The sequence below is a fragment of the Scophthalmus maximus genome, chromosome 8 (assembly GCF_022379125.1).
Source record: "Scophthalmus maximus strain ysfricsl-2021 chromosome 8, ASM2237912v1, whole genome shotgun sequence".
Taxonomy (NCBI): Eukaryota; Metazoa; Chordata; class Actinopteri; order Pleuronectiformes; family Scophthalmidae; genus Scophthalmus; species Scophthalmus maximus.
This window is the reverse complement of record NC_061522.1, coordinates 5,320,936-5,345,147: the sequence shown is the minus strand read 5'-3', so window position 1 is coordinate 5,345,147 and position 24,212 is coordinate 5,320,936. Positions and strand designations below refer to the sequence as shown.

The following is a 24,212-nucleotide window of genomic DNA, read 5'->3' as shown; positions in this document are numbered from 1 at the left end:
TCTCGCGGTGACAGTCCCACCCGTGGGTTTATGATAAATAAATATCGATACCTATGGGGTAAAGACAGAATGAGTACAGGTTCGAATAAGAATAGAATAAGTCAGCAATTCAGAGTAAGGAGCAAATTACGATATTTATGTAAAACATAAAGGAGATACTCAAGTAAAAAATGACTGTGCTTATTTGATCAAGCACAACTCTTTATTGTTATAATTAACGATTCTAATAATTATGATAAATATTTACCTCAATCTCTAAAGTAATCTTCTTTATGTTGTACTGACCACAATACCATATTTTGTTGCCGTAACACCAAAATTTCCCAGTTTGGAATCAATAAAGTAAATCTCAATTCATGTAAATTCTTTATATTCTTTATTGTAAGTCGCTTTGGACAAAATCGACTGCTACATTAATGTAATGTATATTTGTTTTCATTATTTTGAATATTTTTCAACATTTATATTTTGTATATATTGTATATTTTGTAATGTGTGTTGTGTGATACCTGTTGCCCTAACACTGGAATTTCACAGCTTGCGATCAATAATGCACCTATGTTATCTTATCTATCTATTTCATTCAATTCACACATGATGTACATGACAAATACCCCAAATCCAAATGCATATCTTAAAATGAAAGCTAAATGTTCCAATCTATGCAATTTACAATGATGTGAAGTAGAATAAAAAGTCATTGTTTGCACTGATGGAATTTTCTAACTCATGATCAATGATTAAAATTGGAATCACTAACATTAGTATTTAAAATGATTTTCTATTAAGTAAAGGCATTGATTTGACAGCTGTATGTTATGTACTTCATGTTTGGCAGATGGATATAAAATGTCCTTCATGATCTCCTGGTTAAGGTTAAGGGGAAGCAGTGATTAACCAACAAATCAGGAACAATCTCTGTGAGAAGACATTATACTTTGATTGAAAATGTCTCTGTGAGAATATGACTTGAACCCATGGATCTGGTGCAACTGCTTCTCTTTAACACATTAATAGCTTTTTCTTAGCGTCGGCCTCTGTTGTGGACGACAGCTCAGAGTCGAGTTGATGTGACCGAGTGAAACGGAGCCCACGGCGGCTGGAGAGGCCACAGCGCTTGTGCTCTTCATCAGAGACGACTCCCACTTGAAGAACTCGCATCCCTTCTGGACCCTGCCCCCGCTTCCCGAGCGGCGGACCGGACAGCAGTAAAAACCTCGGCCGTGGTTCGGACCACCGTTGGACACGACCTGCCGCTTGGCACGGCGGCCGCAGCCGCACAGCGGGGATGTGATCCTCTGTCCTCTGTTCATCGTCATAGAAATGGAGGAGCGGCTGGTGCATGATGAGTGTGTGTTGGCTGACGAGGAGCACAGGACACTCTTGGGGGTGTACAGGGAGCTACGCGAGGGCGCCCCAGCCTGTTGTGCTGTGTCAGTGTAGATGGTAAAAGAAGACCAAGGAGTCTCATTGTTCTTTCTGTTATGCATCATGACTGGTTTAGGTTTGGCAAATGAGGTATTAGGTGTGGAGGTCTTTGCTGGGATGAACGGTTTGTGCCCGAGTGGAGAGGGTGTGTTTGTTGTGGCGCTTTTGGGTGCTCCGCCTGACTTCTCTTGGAACTGTAGAGAGGTTCTAAGTCCTGTTTTGGAGAACCAAGTGACCGCCTTAGGTACAACAAAATCTGTATTTGGCCCTGAAGTTGCGGAGTGCTGCTCTATTCCATTTAACTGCTCCGTTCTTCTCTTTTTTGTAAGGACAGAAGTTATGGATAAGCCACTGATTTTCGAGTTGTTTTCAGCACTCGTATTGTCCCTTAATGGGACCCGAAGCCCTATTGAATGCGAATTGTCAGGCTCTTCCTCCAAATAACACCCACTGTCGAAATCTGATACGTACTCGGTGCCACATTCTCCATCACCCTCCAACACCACATCATCATATGAGCCACACCTCTCCTCCATTTCCAACGAAAGCTCTTCACTGTTCTCCTCGTCCACGAGTTCCACCGTCGCTCTGGTTTTTGAGAGCTGTTTTGCGCGTGGTAGACGAGAAAGGTAGCCCAGAGTGGTAGAACACAGAACGAGGCTCTTGTTGCCGTTACTGTGTAGCGTAGAATGATTTACCGTAACCGAGGAGGAAGTGTCAGCGACAGCCGCTGATGTGACGGACATCCTGCCATGTGTCCACAGAGGTGTAGTTGTGCCATTCAGAAGTGTCTTGGGTGAAATCAAGCTCTGATAGATTTGAGCAGAATCTTGAACTGAACCTGAACGTTCCTTCGCGTCCAAATTCACTCCACTCTTCTCTGAACTCGACTTTATTTGACACGATTTAAGAGGAATCTTGGACAATGAGGGTTTGTTTGTGGTGAGTGCATTTTCCTCTTTATTGGTGTTGGGTTTTTCTTTCTTCCCGTCTGATGTTTTGTTTCCGAGCACAGGTCTGACTATTGATGGGGCCTATAGGAAGAAGATGAGAGATTATCAACAACTCATACAATATAACCCATTTCTGATTGAGCTGCCCCTTGAGCTGTATGTTTGATTATGTTGTTCTTCCTTCTTTCCCGATCTACAGAAAGATGTTTTTAAAATTTCTTGTGTGATCAGGTACCACACAAAAAGCAGGGAGATCGTGGTTTATGATTTGCAGCAGTCCACTTTTATATTTGTTTATTTAATATGATTCACAATTAAAAAAAATACAAATAAAATTCTACATTTTAAAATTTCTCTAAATAATCTTCATCCAGGAAGATTGCAGTCATCATCCATAGCAGGTTTTGCTTTTGGAGACACAAGGGTTTTGGTCTTTAGGAGCTGGGATGCATCGTTGGACGACGGCCACTCACCCTCTCAAGGCTTCTAGTGATCTTCATTACACACCCGTCCCTCATCATCCTCGCTGCCAGCTGAGCTGTATTACGGGCATCGTCTAAACCTGAGGAAATAAAAACACAGGATTAGAATTGACTATTTTTCATATAGAATTATTTGAACCAAAGAACATTTGCTCTTCTTTTTTTTATATACCTGAATGTTCTCTCCCTGAAAACTGTATTCCCAGATCTTGTAGCGCCCCATTCAGGCCTTTGGGTTTCCTGTCGTAAAAGAGCTGGAAAATGCAGAAAAGAGATGTATTACAACCTGAGGGTCAAAACGATAAGGCGAGTGATAGAAAATGTTATCAATAAGAATTTGCTTAATGATTTAATCATATATCAAATGACTTCAGCCTCTTAAATTAAAAAAAAAAGTATTTTTTCCCTGCCTAAAATTGAATGTCTGTTGGTGATGGTAACTGAATTTGTCATTACCATAACATAAAATTTTAAGAAAAAAGAAACAATCATGAGAATAACTGGTAGATAAATCGATTACCAAACGTATTATTCAGTCCTAATCACAAGTGAGACAGAGTGAAAGAGAGCAGACGTCAAAAGAGAAAGCGATTGAGTTTCCACTTACTCGGTATGTGCTTCTCAGGTCAATCCAGCTGTTGAGCACATCAGGTTTGTGGAGCTGCTTGCGTTTACACTCGTACTGCAAACAAACTCCAAGATCCCAGTCTGATGCGCAACGCGAATGGTGGCAGAGTGAAAGTGATAAAATCATTGAAATGTCCATATATTTGCCATTGTCAGTAATTCAAATTAAGCGAAAAAAGGTAAAACCAACCATGCAGCGTTTGGTTGCATGTGATGACACGTGTTACATTTGTGTCTACTGATCCAAACAATTCAACTTCCTTGTACATACAAGCGCTTTTATGGCTGAAGACAAAAATGGCCTCTTTGTGTTTTCCAACACAGGAAAGAACCAAGAGCTGGTGAGGAAGCTTAAAGGGTAAGAAATGAAAATGACTTTTACCTGACCATGTGAGGAAAGTACAAAGTTTTTGTGAAGCTGAAGGAGCAGAACACCTCTGTTGTTTGTTGTTGGGAAAGACCACTCCCATCTCGAGCTGCAGGTTTTGCAGCCAGCGACCGAACCGAGAGAGACAGATCTGTAGGGGGATCCCCTCCTCAACTTGCACCTGCAAGACAGAGATGAGGACGTTGTCAGATGTAACGTAAACAGAACTTTTCATCGGTTTACATTTTTCTCTCTCCCTGTGTGCACTAGATACCTGTGTAATCCCGGTCAGCTCGGTGCAGAACCCAGACAGGATGGGATGCTCCTGGGGCTGAACGTACGTGTGAAACTCAGACTCGACTTCCCCCGAGGAGGTGTTGAGCAAGACGGCAGGAAACTCAACTGAGGGAGGGTGGAAAGAAAAGAGGGAGACGTGTAATACGTGTGGAAAAGATAAGTGGTCCAACATGGGGTGAAATAAATCAGCGTGGTACTCACTGACTTCCTGGGTGTAGTTGTTTTTCTCCCTCCAGCAGGTGGACTCGAAGTCGATCACGATCAGGTATGCAAACGTCTGATCTGAAAGATTTCAAGCAGACAGTGTCACACGGCTGCCACCAGAATCATGGACAGTATGTTTTACACATGATTCAATTCAGGCGCATCGCTCACTTGACACCAACGCTCTCTTTGTCCCGGAGGAAGACTGACTCCGCTGCCTCAGTAACCCGAGCTCTCTGGAGCGATGAAGAGATGAATGAAGGAGAAAAAACAAAACTTACAACAGGCCCGATGTTTCTTCAAAGACACCGTCACGCTTAAACAGAAAACAACCATCAAGTTCGTGCTGTGCTTCTTTTTTGCCAGAACTACTTTAAGTTTTTTTGTGAATAAAATGAGAACTGTGATGAACTTTAAAACCTTAGATACGTCACACACACACACAAACACACACACACACACACACACACACACACACTTTCATCGTGTCGTTGTCCTTCATGTTTGTTGTCTTATGTTAAGCTAGTTATCGAGCTAGCGATATTGCGGTAAACCTTACCTGGCGAGTTTCTTTGTCGACATAACTGTTACTTAAACAATATCACAGAGAAAAAAAAGTAAAACCATGAAAATGAAAATGTGAGCAGCAGCTTCTTTAGAAAACGAGTCGCGCTTGTTTTTTTTGAAACGACACATCGATCGTCCTGAGCTCGACTGGTTGTGTCTGCGAGGCATGACGATCTATGGCCGAAACAAGTCGCCGATCTTGGAAAGAACACGGCACTTAACGAGCTACGTATCCGGTTTTACCAAAAATTTTCAAAACAAAAGCATGAACAAGAAATAAAAAAAAAGAAAAGACAATAAAGTGTTTGTCTGTAGAGTTGTATTTTTGTGTTCACCTGTAGACTATGATTTTGACACGGCAAATGTCCTAAATGTAGGTCAAAGTACTGCCTGAAAGACAATACAACAGCCAAGACACGAGTTTACTTTGAAAGTCACAAGTCGGAAGTAGCGCTTGTGTACTTGAGCGTGTTCTCTCCCACTGAAACGTGCAGCGGAGTCTCCAGCCATGCGTCTTTAGCCCCTAACATCGGTGGGAAACTGGATTTGGAGCCAATTGGACCAATGACATCTGGTATTTACGCACACAAAACTCTCGCTCTTGTACCCACACATATACCGAAAAGTAAACATAATGTACCGGCGTTAATGTTTTGGTTTAAAAAAAACCAAAACGCATTTGTTACTTATGTGTGTAGCGTTTCCGGTGTATTACACCAATAATAAACCACCGGACTGACCCCCAGAGAGAAGCTCGACCATTGGACAAGCAGACCAGGAAGCCCTTTAATTCTCAGTTATTATACCACGTCAAAAGTTCATCGCACCACGTGACGCACGCATTGCACCGGCATGAGGCTGTTGAGCAGGAGACGTGTGATTCCAATGGATCCACCTGTAGCTACAGATAAAGCTGAAACTTCTTCTCTACCTGGCAGCTGCAGCACAAATTAAATCAAAGACATTCATTTTTTATCATGACACATGATATGGGTCATAATCATGATGGGATGGAGTGCCCCCCCAAAACAAAACCACTCAGTTTAGGTCGAGCTTTGTTGTAATAACCACTTCTGTTTCATAGTACACAGATCAGAATTTAAAAAAAAAAATCGTCACGTTATTGTAACAAGGTTTACAACATGTTTACAACCTGTCGCAGGATGTTAACTTACTTTTAGTGAGCCAAACAGTTGCCTATGGCTCATACCTTATATCATTTGAACATTTATTCAATACTAATAGTAATGTGAAGGGCTGCAACTAACGATTATTTTTCACTATCAATTAATGTGTTCATTATTTTATCGAACCGACTGGTATCGGTATCTGTGCATCCCTAATATTTAAGAAGCTGAAATCATAGAAATTTGACTTTTCCCCCCCATAAACACTACTTGAAAAGATTACTCAACTATCAAAACAGTCGATTACGGTTATTGTTGCAGTTCTAGTACCTGTAAAAACAAATAGGTCATGTCTCTATGCACACTCTTGTTAGTGTTCCTATTTGTCAGCGGGTGCATTTGGAGAGTTGTTCGCTATCTATTCAAATGAAGTGATTCAAAGCAAAGACTGCTAGCCTGTAATATTATTTCTGAGTTATGTTTTAGTGTTCTGCTCGCTACAGTCGTGCAGATTTCACTTGCTAAATCTGTGTCGTTTATTCCCTTTTTGTATATAAAGTGATTGTTGATCAGTGAGGAGTTGTTGCACGGTTTGAATGTTCGTTCTGATTCTTAAATACTCGTTAATTGAAAATCCTATCACACGATCCCCTGTTGATGCAGGGATCAAAGGCTCAAAGACACACGCCTATGATCTGGCACACACACACTTCCCTATGATCTGGCACACACACACAGTTCCCTATGATCGGGGATCTCATCGCATATAGGTGGTGGTGAATCCTCTCAGGATTTCATTTTCTTCTTCTTTAGGATGATAGCAGACACATATACACATAAACACTTTGCATTTGGCATGCTGTGCTGCATCTAGATAATCGGTCCACACTATGCATCCCTCCTTTTTCTGCACTCTCACCTGAGCACAAATCAAGTGTCCTGGGCCGACGCCCCGAAGAGATTTGTTGCCACACGTATCGATCCAGTACAGTAACATTATATCTCTACACGGAAAAACTTGTTTTTATACCAAGACCTTCTCTCTTTGAAAAGAAAGTGACGCTATATGTAGAATGACATCAGCAATATTAACACAGAAATAGTTTGACTAATAGTTTAGTATAGATATTTCCTGAAAAATAGGAAGAATGTATTATTATTATTATTAAAAGCATGAAAACAGCCTCCTTCAAAATCCATTTTCTTTATTTTTTTTCATAGCCAAAGCAACCAAGTTCTTGAAATACGGTTAAAAAGAATTATGATTTTGAAAAGGCCCTGGGCTCTTCTGACAAATTTCTGACATTTTATAGGCAAATAATTGAAGAAAAAAAAAAGGGCTCCACTGTGTTTTTCAAACCTGTCTTGAAACTTTATAGTCCATAGTTGACAGCCAGACCACATTTCAGATATTTATTTGTATTTTTTCCTGTAGAAACGTCAGCGTGAACATGGAGCCGTCGGCGGCGGCAGCTACGAGCAGCAGAAAGAAAAGAAGGAACAGTTCCCCCGCGGCACACGGGGAGGCCAAGAGGTTTAAAGCCGAGCGGGAAGATGAAGGGGCGACGGCTACGACGGCGGCGGCGGCGTGTGCACTTCCCTCCCGTTTACCGAGGGTCTCTGTACCGCTCGACCGCCTCCAACAGCCGATCACGCTGAACGAGCTGACGGAGCTGCTGCATTTCGCCGCTCTGGGGAGAACGGGCGGCGTCAGTCAGCCCAGGTAAGGACTTTTGTAGCGTGATGTGTAACTTACTTCCAATACAACGTCTCCATGTACACGAGCAAATCTTTAACATATCTAGTTTAAGTCGTCCTCGTCCTTGTCTCCCTGCCAGTTGGTGCCGTCTCCACCACCAGAAGAATGTAAAAGGTGTGAACGTTGTCATCGTGGAGGATCTGAGCCAGAGTCACTTTTACAGACACTACCTCACCCTGCGACACCTCAGGACCAACTACAGCTCTGTGAGTATCCACACAGGTTGTAACTGTTGGGACACGGATTATGATTTTTTTGGATGAGAGACTATTCACAGTGCCATGATTTTGGATTTATCACATCCATACTGTTACAGAGGGTCACCTTCACTCCATCACCTGACAACGTAGCATCCGAAATCTTCAGCAGTGAGGTTCCTAAATCGGACTCCCTTTCCCAACTGCACAAGGAAAACAGTGAATTACCCAAAGGTGAGAAATCTCGTGCGAAGAGAAAATTTCTCTTATTAATCTATAATCCATGAGACTTTCCTTATTTGTGAATGTCTGTGTTAATTTGTGTTCCGCCGCAGCGCTGAAGTATCACCCGGTCATCACCAAGTTTGGGACACAGAGGAGAGGACTGACGGCGTATCTGCTCACCCAGGAGGAGATGGTCGGCTCTCACTACCCCGTCAAAGGTGAATCTCTTTGTGACAAGATCCACATAAAGCCGACTACACCGGAAACGGTAGTTCACGTGTGTGCTTCCACATGAGCGCTTTATATCCGCTCAAAATCTCAGTCTGGGGTTAAAACACGCTCTCCGTGTTCGTCTCTGTCTCCACCTGAACCCTCTCCCTTTTTGTTTTTGTTCCTTCTGCTACAGGGTTGCCAGGTTTTGAGGAGTTTGCGAGCACAGAGAGTGTCGACAGCGTGACCGACAGCAGCCCTCTGTATGGACTTGACTGTGAAATGGTGAGATTCTTAATTCTTCTTAATGCTGCTGCAAACATATCCATGCTTCAGACAATCTTGATGACCAGGGAACATTGTCCAGATTTTTTTCTTCTTCTAACTATACACCAATTTTTACAGCGCCGTCTCTTGTAAAGTGTTATGAATATTCCGCTAGAATTTAAATTTATTTTGAATGTGTTTCATTTTTTTCATATTCTATTTCCTATTTTTAATTTTCATAAATGTATAGTCCATCCTGTCAGGTCAGAATGTACCGTCAGTGATATGAACGCATTTTTAAGGAAAAATACGTCTTTATGTTAGGGAGACATTATCAATTCAAACACACAGCCAGTATAAAAGATGTGCTTGGAAAAAAATGGCCAGTTTTATGAAGTGTGAGACGAGACTTACTTACTATTGACATAATGCTACTTTCAAATATTATTTATGTCACTGGTAATCGGTTATGATAGATATTTACCACCTCACACCAACTGTATTCTGCTTCACCTCTAATTCACCTTCATTATCGTTTGCTGCTTGTCGTGTTGCACTGATTTCTTTGGCCGTCCTCTATATCGAGATTTTGTCAGAACATTGTGTCCGAAGTTATTCCAAGATTTCCACCTCGGTTCCAAGCGGATTCGTTATTGTTTTATCTTTTGTGTTTCAGTGTCTGACAGAAAAGGGAAACGAGCTGACTCGTGTTTCTCTGGTGGACAGCGATGGGAACTGTGTGCTCGACGATCTGGTGAAACCCGAGACCCGCATCCTCAACTACCTCACCAAGTACGCACGCACGCATGCACACACACACGCGCACACGCACACACACACACATGCACGCACATACACACACACACACACGCACACACACAAGCACAAGCTGTTGTGTTATCAATCACCAACATCGCATTTCTATGTTTAGGTTCTCTGGTATCACCGCAGGGATGTTGGGACCAATCACAACCACCCTGGCGGACGTTCAGGCGAAGCTCAAGGCGCTGTTGCCGCGCGACGCCGTTCTGGTCGGGCATTCGCTTAACTCCGACCTCAAGGCTCTGAAAGTGAGTGACCGCCGCGGACGTCTAGTTTCCTGCTCGCAACAGCTTTGAAATTATCATGACACGCTTGGTTTTGGTCTCGTCCTTCTGTGTCTTGTGGCTGTGGAGCTTGTGTGTGTGTGTGTGTGTGTGTGTGTTAAGTAAGAAGACATCATTTTCTTTTCATTTTCTAAATGGATACAGAGGGGTACAAATCTTAACAAAACGAATGTGCAACCCCGGTATCCAAACTTAGACACGTGTCTTTTACGTTTTAATCCGTATTGCGCCTCCGTCCTCGCTGCAGCTGATCCACCGACTGGTGATCGACACCTCGCTGCTCTACAGGAAAGAGTTTGGACAAAGGTTCAAGCTCAAGATCTTGGCAGAGATGATACTGAGGTAAGTTCTCTCTGTGTGTCTGTGGCTCTCCCGCCCACTGCGGCCGATAACTCAGTGTTACACTTTTGTGTCCCAGGAGGCAAATCCAAACTGAAGAGGTGATGGGTCATAATCCCATTGAGGACGCTGTGGCAGCCCTGGAGCTGGCCCAGTACTTTATCAGAACAGGACCTCGTCAGGTAACACACGACATGCACACACACACACACACACACACACACACACACACACACACTGTGTACAACATCTTTTCTGTGTCATTGCCGTCAGGTTGTGGAGAATCATCTGGAGGAGCTGTGGGGATACACGATAGAGGAGGAGTCCACCGAACCACCTGCACCCGAGCCAAGTCACAGGTACATCACCTGTCAGAAAAATGTTTCAGAACTTATTTGAAAACTAATAGAACGACCGTCACACATTGTGGTGCAGTTATATCTGAGAAACTCTCCGTCCTTCTTTCTTGTGCAGGTTTGCTGACATATTGCAGACACTTGGCCGGTCAGTGGCCTTTTCGGGGAAGCGTTCTGATGTAGCCCTGGATCTGTCCAATCAGCAGTGGCACAACTCCGACAAAGAGGTGAGAAGTTTTGGGGGTCAGGGGCCAGTTTTGCTCCCTCCTGGTCTTCAGCTGGTCAAACACTGGCTGAAACCTGACATCAGCCGTGATTTTATACATAAAGTAAACATTCTGGTGCACGTACAGAAGGTTTCATATGGTGTTGCTGATTTACCAATTTACTAGATATTAAAATCCCAAATCCAAGTTACGAAAGTGCCACGTTTTTTTTATGGCAAATCTTTTATGGCATGTTATGGCACGAATTTGAGAGTTAACAATAAAGTCACAACGCAAGGAAAGATGAATTATGATGTTCTTTGGTTGAAGAGATCACCCTCCCCTGAACTCTTCCTCTTCTCCTCCTCCACCTCTGTCGACTGTCTCCTCCCTCACTCCCTCAGATGTTGGCCTCGTTCAGGAGACAGACCAAGTGTCCGTTCCTCTCAGTGCTCCAGTTCTCGTCCTTCTCAGACCACCTGAAGCCGTGTGTTCTTCAGCGGCAGCAGCAGCAGAACCAGAGGGTGAGTCATTCATTGGAGAATGAGTTGATGGAGTATTTTCAATTATTGTGTAATACAGTGATTCCCTTTGAATACCTAGACTGTGTCAGCCCCTTTTTTTAAATGCATCTCATAATAACATTAATTTTTTATCTTAGGGTTTGTAGAACCCAATAATGTAATTATTTCTAATCTCCACCTAACTCCGCCAAAATGTAATAAAACCTGATAGTGTAATAGCTTACCAATAATGTTATAACATGTCTTATTATAATAATAACCAATACATAATGTAAATTAAAAAGACTGATTTATTTGGCTCACCATATTTGACTAACACAAAATGAAAGCTTTGTTAATTTGAAAATAATGACAAATTTACAAAAGCAATGCATTTCCAAAACAGAACACATTATTGGAGTATTGGCCTAGTTATTTCAATATTGCCAAATTATGACATTATTTGGTTCAGCAAAAAACAAGGTTAAAGCAATAATGTATAGTAAAAAAAATATTATTGGTACAGAGACTATTATTTTATTGGTTTAGACATTTCATCACATTATTGGTAGTTATTACATTATCAGGAAATTATTACATTGTGGGCTTTGCAAAAACAAGGTTGACCCAATAATGTACATAGATTATGACATTATCGGTACACAGATTATTACATTATTGGTAAAGACATTGATTACATTATTGAGAAGTTTTTACATAATCTGGTTTTATAACATTATTTTAAGTTGTTAAGTGGAGATTTTTATTAAAAAATATTACATTATTGGGTTCTGCAGGGTTCGCACTCATGTTACATTGTGAAGCTGTGTGCAGCTCTCTTTTCCCCACTGCCTCTCATTCTCTTTCTTTCACACCGAAAACATCCGAAGCACTGAATCCTGTTGGAAACACTGTAATATACTGAACTTTACTGTGTGTGTATTTATCCTGCAGGTGTGTGCCAACCTCCGCGACATGTGTGCAGTATTTGCTGGGCCGTTCCCCGCGGCTTTCACGGCGAAGGAAGTGAAGCGGCTTTTTCGTTGCTGTGGGCCAGTTCGGAAAATCAAAATGCTGAACACAGCTGTGAGGGTATGTCTTTTATAAACTTTTATCTTTTATTAACCGTTGTCGCCACTCACCAAGTGAACATCTGAGCAACTCTGAAGGCGTGGGCCGTTCAACTGGACGATGAGTCACAGTCACAGAAACGCGGTGTTTATTCTGTGTGAGAGAAGATTATCGCTTTGACCCTGGGAGATCATGATCTGCTCTCTCTAGATGTGCTTTATTAATCTCTTATTGTCCTTTTTGACTGTGTTTGGTCTCCAGGTCCATGCAGAGGTAGAGTTCAAGCTGCTCGAGGGAGCTAGGCTGGCTCTAAAAACTCTGAACGGATATAGTTTGCAGGGACAGTCCATCAAGGTAGCTCTACCTTTTGCTTGTGCTTTTTGTTTCTTATAACCCTTTAGAATATATCTATTCCTAAACCTCTTGTAAACTGCTCTATCCTGTTCACTTTCCAGGTGCACAGGCCTGTTAATGAGTCACTGCTGGACCTGGATCTGACTCTTGATGCTTTGGCGAGTGACCCTCTCAACGCCAGTCACCTCTACGCAGTTAAATTAAAGCCCAGTGTCGCCGAGTGCGCCGGCAGCTCGGCAAAGGTCAACGGACGCACATTAGATTCACAGAGACCCGGTGCCACTTCTTCTAAAATCACAAATGGCTTGCACCCCGCCAAAGCGAGCGATGACCTGTCTGAGGAAACCCTCAGAGAGACGTTTGGTCCCTTTGGAGCCGTGGAGATAGTCGTCCTGCCCGCCAAACCCGGAAAACGGGCTACACACGCATACATAAGTGAGCAAAAAAAAAGAGCCACAGTTACACTTTCTCTCGTTCTATTTGTGGGTGATTTTTGCGAAAAGATTGTGAAATTCCCCGACCCTTGCTGTGTGTTCGACAGAGTTTGGGAGTTCAGAGGGCCGACGCGCCGCCCTCAGCTCCTCTGAGCATCTCCGGACAGAGGGCTATGTCATCTGTCCGTCCCTGACTCCGCCCCACTTGCCTTCATGGGTCGCCCTGACAACGACCTCAGTGGTGGCTGAGGGGGATGACGAGGAGAGCACCCACACCAGTTCTCAGGTAAGAAATGGCTAGTAGTCACTCCAGTGGAGAGTCGCCGGGACTTTTCCTTTGGTGCCATCCTCTGGCCCCAGTATTATTAAGAATAATTATCTCCATTTTTCATTCAGCCAAACATTTTCGTTGTCCGGTGTAATGACAATAATGGCCAGTAGGGGGCTGCTACTGTAGCTCTAGTCTTGTTTGCTTGTTGCTTCCCTGTTCTCTTCGCAAACAAACACAACAGCTGTTTGTTAGACGGTCGAACATCATAGTCAATAGATGTTCTGGCTTTCAGTCGCCAGCCTCAGTCAAATTGACCGGCTGAAATGAAAAAGGCTGGAGTACTCTTAATTTAGACCCTGGTTCCTTTTGTGGAAACTCACACGAGTTGCTTCAAAGGTTCCTAGTACCTGGGGAAACTCATCTTGTAATAATTTCATGTAATAATTGAACTAGGACCGGGACCTTAAAAGGCTAGAGGAGAAAAAGATTCCACCCATTACTCTACCACACTGTTCATGGTCAATTTTTTATGCAATGCAATATTGATATTCACTCATATTGCTGGGAGGTAGTGCATCATCCAGCTACGACAACCCACTACCACAGAAGAAAACGATATGCACAATATGTAAATGTGTCATCTGCAGGACCAGGAAGTGGAGCCCATGATGGGGAAGCTGGACCGCCGCCTGGGGAAGCTCTTCAGATTCCTGCCGGACGACACCTTGTCTGTGGTTGTGCTGCTTGGATGCAACAGGTGAGGACTCGTGACAACTGTCTGGGGGGGGGGGGGGGGGGGGGGGGTGGGGGGGATCAAATAACTTCTACCAAGTTGAATATTTCTCAACCATGTCTCTCTCTCCTTTCCACAGTGCCAATGGCCCCCTGCCTGGCTTGTGTTTTATGGAGGTCAAGTCAGGCTCTCGAGGAGAAAAGTGATCCAGCTCAAGAAACAAGCCTGACTAAATATCTTCCGCTCCATCGATTCCTCCTCCCGTGGCTCATCTGAATCAGATGAAATTAATGAAGATTAAAAGAGCAAAACAAATAAAAACATGAACCTTGTTTTAGTAAAACTTCCTTTTCACCAGTCTTGTATTTCTTTACAGAATGATACTTTTGTTTTCTACATGTATGGAAAGTTGAAGTCTAATGCAGTACTCAGTATTGTTGTTTTTTTTTACCTGGAAACAAGCAAAGCTACAAAGTAGACTTTTGGTACAAAATTATTTTCATAAATGTTCACTTTTTTAAATTTTAACTGCTATTGGAAGCTTAGGAGTTTTTAATTAAAAACAGCAGATCTGTAATAAAATCTGCAATCATGTTTTTACTCCAGTTTTCCTTGCTTTTTTGAGAGTTTTGTTTTTATTTATAAATTGCTGTTGTGTTGGATTTAAGGTTTGTAATTTCTATCATGTCGGATGTCTTGTGCTTCCGTTGGATTTTTGTTGTCTGACAATTCTTAACAAAAATCTATTGGTCAGTCTTGACGAGCTTGTTGAGGAGGGCCGGCTAAGTGATCTTTGACCACCATCTTTGAATATAAAATGTATTTGCCTCCATTAATCCTATGAGTCATTTTGTGTGACATTGTCATTATTAGTGTATGATTGATGTTTGGTATGTGTACATGACGACAAGTGAACATGTGAAGACATTTCCTCAAGGTGACACATGGTCATGAAAATGAGACCGACAAGAAAAAAAAATTGAATGAGGAAAATGTTATATGATCCACTACAAAACTTTGTGGTTTTATCCTTTAGAAAACTTTTTCAAAATCAATTGGAATAAGTCTTCTAAAGAACTGAATTGTTTACGGTGCAGTCACTAGCAGATCAGTTTGAAAACAGGTCACAGAAACAGAGATGCTAAGAAACATTCTTTAATTTTTTCCCCCTTTAAAGGAAATATTTAAGGATTTTTTAAACTATCTTATACAAAAATGTTGACGTCTTAACGTTTACACATTTTGCATTAGAACATACAACGGACATTGTTGCAAATTGACACTGTTACAAAACTTTCAACACAAAAAAGGTAAAGAAAAACAATTCTGTACAACACAAGCACCTCATGAAGGGTCAAAATGCCACCAATAATAAATATGAGATTATCATTGATAAGCGTATACATGATTTGATAAAACTGGGGGAGTTGACAGAACGTACATTATTCTTTTTAAAAATGGAAACATTTTGACAGCGTTAAAATATTACGTAACCCTGACAACTACAGGACTTAGATGGATTCACAGGGAGACAGACGATATCTCCCTCACATGCACAAACTCGCACACAACTCACGCTCACAAAATATAAGACTGACTGGAGGTGATGTGTCATTAAAACTGATGATGGAGTCCAAAGTGAAAGCCCAGCTGTGAGTGGCACTCTGATCATATGCGAGAATTTATCAACATTTCTGTCCATAGCTTCTGAGTGAATGAAGTCGGGGGCCACTCCCAGTGATGACCGACCTTACAGGAGGAGAGCGGCCCCCAAGTGCTTAGGGAAAAGACTGAGGAGGAAGCCCGGCCTCTCGCTACCAGACATCTGGAACCTCGAAAAGCGATTTTTTAGATTCGGCCGCTGTACAAGAGAGGGAGACATGTTGAGATAAGATTATCAAGGAGCTCACTTGAGATGCAATAATTAACAAGTGATCATACAGAAATGTAATTGGAACATTTTGAATCGTAGCCTTTTTGCTATGCTAATAGTGATTAACTATCCTGAAAATATGAATATATCGGTCGGGCTAAAAGGAATATCATCTTTCTATAGTTTCATGGGCCATTGATCACACACACCTTCAGACTTCTTCTTCTTGTTCTTTCGACCTTTCCTCGACTGGACCGTTGGGGCCTGTTGCCAGGTGACCGTCCCCTCAGCATCATTGGCTGGATCTGCGCCCTCAGGACTTCCCCCCTCCTCCTCCTCCTCCTCCTCCTCCTCCTCCTCTTCCTCCTCCTGCTCCTCCTCATCAGGGACTGGACTCAGCTCTGCTGAATCTGATGCATCTCTGCAGGGCACAACAACGGTTAAGAGACTTGTATGTCGCGGCCAACGGTAGAACGGCAGCATAAAAATGATCACTTCCATTTTTACTTACGTCTTCAGCCATCCCTCTGACGTCTTGCTCTCGACAGCGTCAGCATTCGCCTGTCCACTTGTATCTGGGGAACACAATGACAACTGGAGTGTGAGAACCGAGATTAGACCTTGAATGGCATGTATGTTTTACCTCAATTCACAGGACTGACAAGGACACGCGTGCAGAAAGATATACAGCGAAATAAGGCCGTGACTGCATTGTGTGTCACACCAGCCATCAAAATCATCCAAAAAAACTAAACTGATTTTTTATAACCAGCAACATATTGAAAAACTTTGAAATTAAGATTAGAGCGAAAATAAAACCCAGAGATCCATCATTGAAATTACATTGTGCTGCAAAATCAAGTTAAAACCCCCAAAAATTCAGAGTGAAAACGATGTTGTCAATCCAGAATGCATGTGACCCATCTGTTCTGGAGCAGGTGGCCATAAATAAAACATAAAATCTGATGGTTAACTTATTCACTCCGCCTCGGTTGTGATGATTATTCAAAATGCCACCTGCCCTCTTCCTCGGGGGGAACTGAATCCCTGTTCCGTGCTTTTCGTTGAGGGGAAACCTGCGTGTATGCAGCAGGAAAAGCACACAAGCATGCATGTGTTCACACACACCATCTTTTTTCATCTTCTTGACGCCCGTGCTGTCCGGGTACGAGTAGTGACTCCACCCGTCAGCGATCAGAGGTTCTCCGCTGCCCTGCTCTCCGTGGACCGGACTGATGCTGCGTTTCCTCAAACCTCTGGAGTAAAAAAAAATTGCCGTATGTAGAGCGGTACAAAAATAATACATGGAGGAAACCCTAGTTAATGGACATACAAAGAATATTATGATCCAGGAGAAAAGTGGTGTACAGCAGGACAGGCGTACCTGGAATATCCGAAACCACTGGAGGTAGTGGATGAGGTGTAGTGTGATTTGACCCAGCCGTCCTCGCCCCAGCTCTTGGGGGTCTGCCCGAGCTTCTCCTTCTCCTGCTGCTTGGCCTTGATGTACTCCGCATACGTCTGGATCCTGTAACTCTCTGCGTAGCGACTGGTGTTCATAGCTGCGGGGAAGAGAGAGGGGAAGAAAGCATTCAGGTCGCATGAGATGGTGGGAGTCCGGTCCAAAAGAAGACGACCTCCACAACTCACCTATCTGCACCTGGTCCGTCTGACTCAGGGACACGAACGCTGACGTGTCATCGATCCATGAAACCTGGATATTCCCTGAGTGTAGAACAGAAGTAGAAAGTGAGTGATACGCTATGACACATACCTTTTTGCAAGCAGAATTTAAAAAAGGCAAAAATCATGTCTCTTACCAAAGGCACTAAAGAGCTGGTAGAGGTCACTAGTCTTCCATTCTTTGGGGAAGGAGACATGCAGGACATGGTCTCTTTTGGGCTGCACTGTGGGAGCAGAAGAGTTTAGCACAAACAAAAAAATAATAAAAGAAAATATAAAAAATGTGAGATGGAGAAGTGGCTTAGTGGTTAATAAAACAATCTGGACACGTAGAAGTGCTGTGCTTCAATATTTTACTCACAGTCTGGTCCTGTGACGTTGAGGTAGGGAATATCTATTATCCTCATCAGGAAAAGCCTGGAGAGCACAAAGTAGAATTATTATAAGCTGTTCTTTTAAAGTATTAAAGGTTTAATAAAATGTCCCAAATAAATTTGAGGGCATCTCCTTACTTGTTGTGGAAAGGCTCGATGAGTTTGGATCGAGCGGAGATGTAAGATTTGGGCGGGGTCAAGAAAGAGCCTGAAAAAGAGTGTTGAGCAGACCGACTTAGGAACGATACAGATTCAGAGGATTTCTATGTTTGCGAGCAGGACCGGTATGATCGTGTTCATACCCAGGTAGTTGGCCATGGAGATGAAACAGAGGCCAGTGATGTAGGCGTCGTAACCCGCCTCGTGGAGCTGCTCCTGGGCCGTGTCGTAACTGAGGAACCCCTCTGCCGTTTCTGGAATAGTGCAGAGGAGGAGGGAAAAAAGAAAGAAAAAAGTGTCAGCAGGATTTTGTACAGTGAAGAATATTTCTGGATTATGTTCATGTATTCCCTCACCAACTTGTGGTGACTTGAAGGGGCTCTCCTTCAACTGCTTCTCCAGCTCTGCCAGAGAGGTGTTGGTGATCAGCTCCTGCAACATACAAAAAAAAGTAAAATATAAATACAAATTTAAAAGATTTAGAGACACAGAATCATGAATGAAATCTGCATGAGGGGGTCAAGCTCCAGATTGCTAAAGGATTTTAATAAGGAACAAATTAAAAATCATAATCTACTTTACTGGTTACTTAAACAAAAGTAAGTTAAAACGTACCTTAAATGGCTGAGTGGAAGCCATCAACTTTGTGTCCATAAGTCTGCAAGTCAATAGGTTAGATAAATTAATAACCCTAAAAAAAAAAAGTAAAGAACATCTGTTGTGAAGACACAAAGTTAGCAGAAGAGTAGCATGTTACCTTGGGAAGACACACATTGTGACCTCTTTAAAGTCTTGAAGATCCTGCAGAAAGAGCGTTGGTATAAATTATGCATTGGTGATATTACTTTGCTTTAAACTGCTACTTTGTGGATTAAAAGAGGCCGAACAGTGAGCAGCCAAAAAGGGTTTATAATATCCATCTCAGGTACGTACCTCTGGAAGGGGGCAGTAGAACTGGTGGATGGTGTGCATCACGTCCAACAGCATGTTGTGGCCGACCACAAGTTTACCCTGTGTATCGGACGTAAAGGGTCACAGGTACAGGTCATGAAGGATAATGCAACTTGAGAAATGTTTTTTCCTGATTCATGAAACATCTCTTTAATATTTTTTTGTGTGGGTTTGTAATTCAAATGACGAGGTGACTCACAGATTTAGAGATGGCGTGGATGACCCTGGAGAATCCGACGGCGTCATTTAGCTCCTCCTGTAGGGGTCGGATGTTAAGATTTAGGTCAGAAAGCTCGAGAAAATTTCATATATATTTTGAGATCGTGACCACAATATTTGACATTAGTCACACCTGCTCCCGCTCCAGTTTCTGCTGCTCCCTCCTCTTCCTCTCGTCGTCGTCTACTCTGCTGACCTGGATGTAACGCTCCTTCTGCCAACACAAAAATCACAGTCACCCTAAAAACAAAACAAACAACAGGAGACAAGATAATCTGAAATAAAAACATGTTCTAACCTTTTCCGTTTCTATGGTTTCCACATGAAGCCCCTTGGGAAACCTGCGGGAGCACGAGTAATGTTAAACCAACACAACCAAACATCAACAACATTAACAGCCAAGTAGTGAGAGACACTCACTTCCAGTTCAGGGTCTGATATATCAGCTTCCTCTGAAACCTGGCAAAGGAATGTAAATACACAGAATGCAGAGATTAAAATACAACAACAAAAAAATCCACATGGTAAATAAAGAAGGTGGATGATTGATTACCCTGTGCATGGCTCTAAGTCAACAGTCTTCTCTGAGCTTGTGAAGAGTGAATCAACTTTCTGTCTACGATATGGAGGAAAAAAAAGCAGAAATGATCAAAACATTCAGGGTGAGACACCGACATAATTGTGAAGCTGTATTTGCTTAAGGTTTCAGGTTGGCAAATCTAATCTACTCATTTCTAACATTTTGAGTCAGTGTCACAGGTGCAGCTTTGTGAAAAGGAGTCAATTTCCCCCCAGCAAACTTCTGAACATCCGACACCAGTCAAATTAGAGATGCAGTGTGTCGCAGGGTCTATTCATTTATAGCAAAGGAATTCTGGAGCATTGTTTCTGGGCTGTGCTCAGTTTACCCCCCCAAGCAAAGGAAAACACCAAATATAGGTGCCATCAGTGTGAGGTGTGCAACAGGAGTATAAATTCATAATAGTACGTTTTAATTGTTAAAACGTAAAGGATCCCCGTCCACACGTTTTAACTCCTGATATACACCTGAAAACTGAATATTCAAGTATCCTCTACTCCGAGGTCGGTTTCTTAAGTAACCTAAGTACTTTTGTTAAAATACTACGAATGAGAAAAAATGTAAAAGCAGGGATTTCTTTTCTTGGTCTGATGTACTAAAAGTAAGTGTCTACAAGGTTTTGACTTCACTGCTGCAAGAAGGGAAGGCATCATGTCCTCCAAACATCTCAGTTTTGAACCGCCCATACTACAACGCTTCCCCTGACCAGCAACGTTTCCAAACTTCCCACTTTAAGGAGCACAAAAACTCCAGGGTGGCGTGGACAGCAGGCGTAAACGTAGCAGTAGTAATGCGTTTTTTTAACGAAAACCACGTATAATGTGGACCTAGCCTGAGTGTGCATGCTTCACTCGCACCTGGACCGTGACACACTTACATCACCCGTTCGATGAAGTCCTTGTGTTCATCGGGTACGTGTGCAGGGCCTTTGGAGGACGACGGGGAGATGTAAGATGGTGTCCCTACGCCGTTGGCGTGCTGGTTCCTCCTCTCCTCGGTCTGCTTCCTCAGCTGGGCTTCCTCGTCTTGATTGAGGTATGGGATTCCTTTGAAAAGCAGAATGTGAAGAGAGCGTATGCGGCTGCATTGGGCCGTGTAGAGTACAAAAGTTGAAAATCTTCATTCTTCTAGTCACCATAGCCATCAGAATTTTATTTCTTTTCTTTCTTTCTTTCTTTTTTTAATTAGCTTGTCCTGACTTGTCTGGCCATCCTGACCTGTAAATAACAGGCAGAAACCATCAGTGGGAGCTGAATGTTCCTTGTGATTCCTGTGGTTTTGTCGTCATAGAAACATAACCCACGCATAGTGCTTTTATCTGATTTAATGCTCTGCCTGCACAGACAAAAACACAATTTGGACACAAGCCTCAACCTCCTAGCTACATGGACATCACAATGGTGAAAATAAAAAGAAGAGAAACCTAATGATCAGGACTTACCCTAACCCTTTGCATAAATGGCAGATTAAAAAGGTTTTTATTTCAAATTGTGACATCCGAGTCGAGAAGAAACTCACCACACACACTCACTACCACCTTATGTAGTAAAAAGTTTGTTGCATGCTGCTATAAACTCAATCAGTTGGTCGTACGATAATGAGAATGGACATGCAGCAATGATCATCGTGGACAGAAGGGCCTTTTGGGTCACACCACTCACCATGACAGAACACCTTGTTGAAGTCAAATCCTTGACTGGCCAAAAAGTCAATACTGGAACTCTGAAATAACAAAGATGATCTTTCAACTTTCAAACAAACAACCTGCCCCTACATTGAAATTATCTTTCACGGCTGACAAAGAAGGAACAACGTTAAACCATCCAACCCGTTTCTAATAAGTCATTTATCTGAGTTGTTCATGAAGACGTGACGCCATCACCCCGAAGAACAACGCCGACTTACTTGACAGATGAACTTTATGTCAGGCGACGTCCTGTTGAATGGCTTCGGGAATATATAAAAATTAAATGTCTTTGTGATATACCTGGAGAGACAAGATATGAAGAAACGGGGGGAAAAAAATGAAGTTAACACGCTTAACGGGATCGCTTCCATTATTAGCACTTGACAAATGACAAAAGTGTTGACAAACGTGTTTGCATAAAACCCCCACAATGGAACCTTGGGATAAATAATTTCGTGACATAGTAAATGATCTGGGGCCCTGAGGCAGTTGCCCCACTTGGTAACACAGCCTTGATTAATTCAGGGGATGGTACAAGAAGTAATTGCCGTTTGTCAGTCTGACAATTCACACACATTTATCTTGCCCAGTTACTGTGTCCAAAAAAACCCAACTGCTCCCCCAGAGGACTCACAATGAGTTGGCTCTCGCTGTATTTATAAAAGAACTGAGTTGGGCTTCAATAAATATATTTTGTTAAATGTTACAAATAAGACAATACATTTTTTGTGGGGTGGAAAGAACCAATTCGTCCCAGAAATTCAGCATTTGCTGAGCAGGGATGACTCACTTTGACTTGGCCTGGTTGTACGTGAATGTACATAATCCAAACTGGAACAGCACAAAGTCCATGGAATGCTGGTGGGCAGAATGAAAAAAGGAGTTTAATGAGATAAAACAAAGACAAAAAACTGCTGCACGCAACCATGGAGGGAAACTGGGATGCACTGGATGTCCGTGCAGGAGTCTCAGCCTCTCCCCCTCGGGTGCACGTTTGTAGAGCTGCAACAGCTAAACAGTTACTAAACTAATCGGCAACTATTTTGATAATCGTTTAATCGCTATACATAGTTTTTAATGGAGATAAGTCAACATTCTCAGATTTCAGCGTCTTAAATGTGAATATTCTCTGGTTTCTTCGCTCCTCTGTGGCAGCAAAACTAAATATCTTCGGTGTGTGGACAAAACAAAACGTCAGAGAGGCGAGTTAGGGTTCAGTGTCTTGCCCAAGGACACAACGGCGTGAAGCCGGGATTGGCACTGCCAACCCTCGAGTCGGTGGCCGAACGACTCCACGTCCTGAGCCGCAGCCGCCCCCTATATATATATATATATATATATATATATATATATTGTGCGTCGGTTTATTCTGGACAACACAACATCTGTCTCGCCCATGTGTCCATCCAGGAAGAGGCTTCCGTCCTACGGTGCGCCTCCTGAGCTTTCCTCCATTTATGGTGTTTTTTTCTTCTAGGGAGAGTTCCCTTATTTTATTGGAGGCTCTCCAATAAATATATGGAAACATGCTGCACATATACTTTCTAATTTGTGATATGGGGGGGGGGTGCAGAAAGCAATGAACCCCCTGACCTTTTTGAGCTTCGTGTATCTCTCCTCTGGCGTGTCCAGTCCGTTGGTTAGTGCACTGACATTAGGACCGTCGCTTATCCCTAAAAAACAACAACAACAACAACACAAAGTCACATTTTGCAGGAGCATTTCCCCCCCCCCCAGGTACGAATACATCTGCTCACACTCATTACACGCTTACCTGAGAATTCTCCATCGATGGCGAGGAAGTCCGCCTCCTCCAACGCGCTGCACACCGCGTTCAAACTCTCTTTAAAATCTGTGGGCGGCGGAGAGGTGGAGGAGAAGAGCGCACTGGGGGGTTAGTGTGCGCGATGCGCAGCGCCTGCTAAGCCCGCGGAGGGGGCACACGAGCCCGCACACGAGCCCGCAGCCGCGCTCGTCGCCGCCTCGCCGCCACCTTCCCTTCACCTAGCTAGCTAGTTAGTTAGCGCGCTAGCCGGCTAGTTAGCACAAACACACAGAATTACGGAGCCGCGCGCATTTTGCAAACATATCTCATGTCACGACTCCGTCGTTCGTCCGCGTGATGCACGGGGCAAACCAGAGAAACACACGTGTGGGAAAGTGCGGCTGGCTACTTACTTCTCCGTGTCACCTCCATCCCTGCACAATGACTGAACCCGGCTGACAGCTAACGCCACCTAGCCTCCGTCTACTGGCTTTAAACCGTCCCACAAACACTTCCGGGCCGCGCGAGGCCAGCTGCCGCCGCCGCCGAGAAAAACCCCGGTGCGAATTTATTATTGAAAGTTATTTTTAAAATACACGTATTTAAAAAGTAAAGCGTGAGAGTTCATTGTTTTTAAAACAACTGGTGCCGTAATAAAATAATCCGAATACAATTGTGTTCATTCATATGAATAAATCGGGTGATTTATTACAGTAATTTCATAGCAGATAAGATAAGATGTACCTTTATTCGTCCCACAATGGGGAAATTGGGGCATTACAGCAGCAAGGTGGACAGAAGAATACAGGAAGAAATTTAAAAAAGCAGTAGGTATCTG

The 24,212-nt window shown here is 43.0% G+C and overlaps 3 protein-coding genes and 1 long non-coding RNA gene across 6 annotated transcripts; 2 read left to right on the top strand and 2 right to left on the bottom strand.

Moving 5' to 3' along the window:
- Positions 1 to 190: 190 nt before the first annotated feature.
- On the bottom strand, positions 191 to 5,238 carry eri2 (ERI1 exoribonuclease family member 2). The gene is made up of 9 exons (XM_035636992.2): positions 4,918 to 5,238; positions 4,530 to 4,594; positions 4,356 to 4,436; positions 4,132 to 4,259; positions 3,873 to 4,038; positions 3,471 to 3,571; positions 3,036 to 3,117; positions 2,855 to 2,943; positions 191 to 2,462 (listed from the first exon to the last, which is right to left on the bottom strand). Exons 1-9 carry the CDS (start codon positions 4,938 to 4,940, stop codon positions 1,011 to 1,013), a joined length of 2,187 nt encoding a protein of 728 aa, XP_035492885.2. The 5' UTR covers positions 4,941 to 5,238; the 3' UTR covers positions 191 to 1,010.
- Positions 3,790 to 4,359, top strand: LOC118312420. Its single transcript, XR_004794219.1, has 2 exons — positions 3,790 to 3,848; positions 4,128 to 4,359. It is a non-coding gene; the product is annotated as an uncharacterized LOC118312420 (long non-coding RNA).
- A 137-nt stretch (positions 5,239 to 5,375) lies between the features above and the next one.
- On the top strand, positions 5,376 to 14,919 carry LOC118312415 (RNA exonuclease 5). 2 transcript variants are annotated; one of them, XM_035636989.2, is made up of 19 exons: positions 5,376 to 5,499; positions 7,488 to 7,775; positions 7,891 to 8,017; positions 8,128 to 8,242; positions 8,344 to 8,451; positions 8,640 to 8,728; positions 9,387 to 9,502; positions 9,642 to 9,780; positions 10,064 to 10,158; positions 10,235 to 10,337; positions 10,429 to 10,514; positions 10,630 to 10,738; positions 11,122 to 11,241; positions 12,175 to 12,312; positions 12,553 to 12,645; positions 12,747 to 13,080; positions 13,187 to 13,365; positions 13,998 to 14,107; positions 14,223 to 14,919. In XM_035636989.2, exons 2-19 carry the CDS (start codon positions 7,504 to 7,506, stop codon positions 14,287 to 14,289), a joined length of 2,400 nt encoding a protein of 799 aa, XP_035492882.1. In that variant the 5' UTR covers positions 5,376 to 5,499; positions 7,488 to 7,503; the 3' UTR covers positions 14,290 to 14,919. The 2 variants fall into 2 exon arrangements, with proteins under 2 accessions (XP_035492882.1, XP_035492883.1); XM_035636990.2 differs by lacking the exon at positions 5,376 to 5,499 and adding an exon at positions 6,895 to 7,037.
- Positions 14,920 to 15,222: 303 nt separating this feature from the next.
- parn (poly(A)-specific ribonuclease (deadenylation nuclease)) lies at positions 15,223 to 23,903 on the bottom strand. Of its 2 annotated transcripts, none has more exons than XM_035636993.2 (26): positions 23,788 to 23,903; positions 23,384 to 23,461; positions 23,203 to 23,282; positions 22,400 to 22,467; positions 21,828 to 21,909; positions 21,584 to 21,644; positions 20,800 to 20,968; positions 19,896 to 19,958; positions 19,763 to 19,801; positions 19,641 to 19,683; positions 19,476 to 19,556; positions 19,323 to 19,379; positions 19,106 to 19,183; positions 18,930 to 18,973; positions 18,788 to 18,830; positions 18,529 to 18,604; positions 18,316 to 18,426; positions 18,152 to 18,221; positions 18,001 to 18,056; positions 17,777 to 17,863; positions 17,607 to 17,681; positions 17,341 to 17,518; positions 17,085 to 17,212; positions 16,468 to 16,531; positions 16,166 to 16,377; positions 15,223 to 15,944 (listed from the first exon to the last, which is right to left on the bottom strand). In XM_035636993.2, the coding sequence occupies exons 1-26, from the start codon at positions 23,804 to 23,806 to the stop codon at positions 15,898 to 15,900; spliced, it is 2,109 nt and encodes a 702-aa protein (XP_035492886.2). In that variant the 5' UTR covers positions 23,807 to 23,903; the 3' UTR covers positions 15,223 to 15,897. The 2 variants fall into 2 exon arrangements, with proteins under 2 accessions (XP_035492886.2, XP_035492887.2); XM_035636994.2 differs by having other exon boundaries at positions 19,476 to 19,553.
- Positions 23,904 to 24,212: the final 309 nt, after the last annotated feature.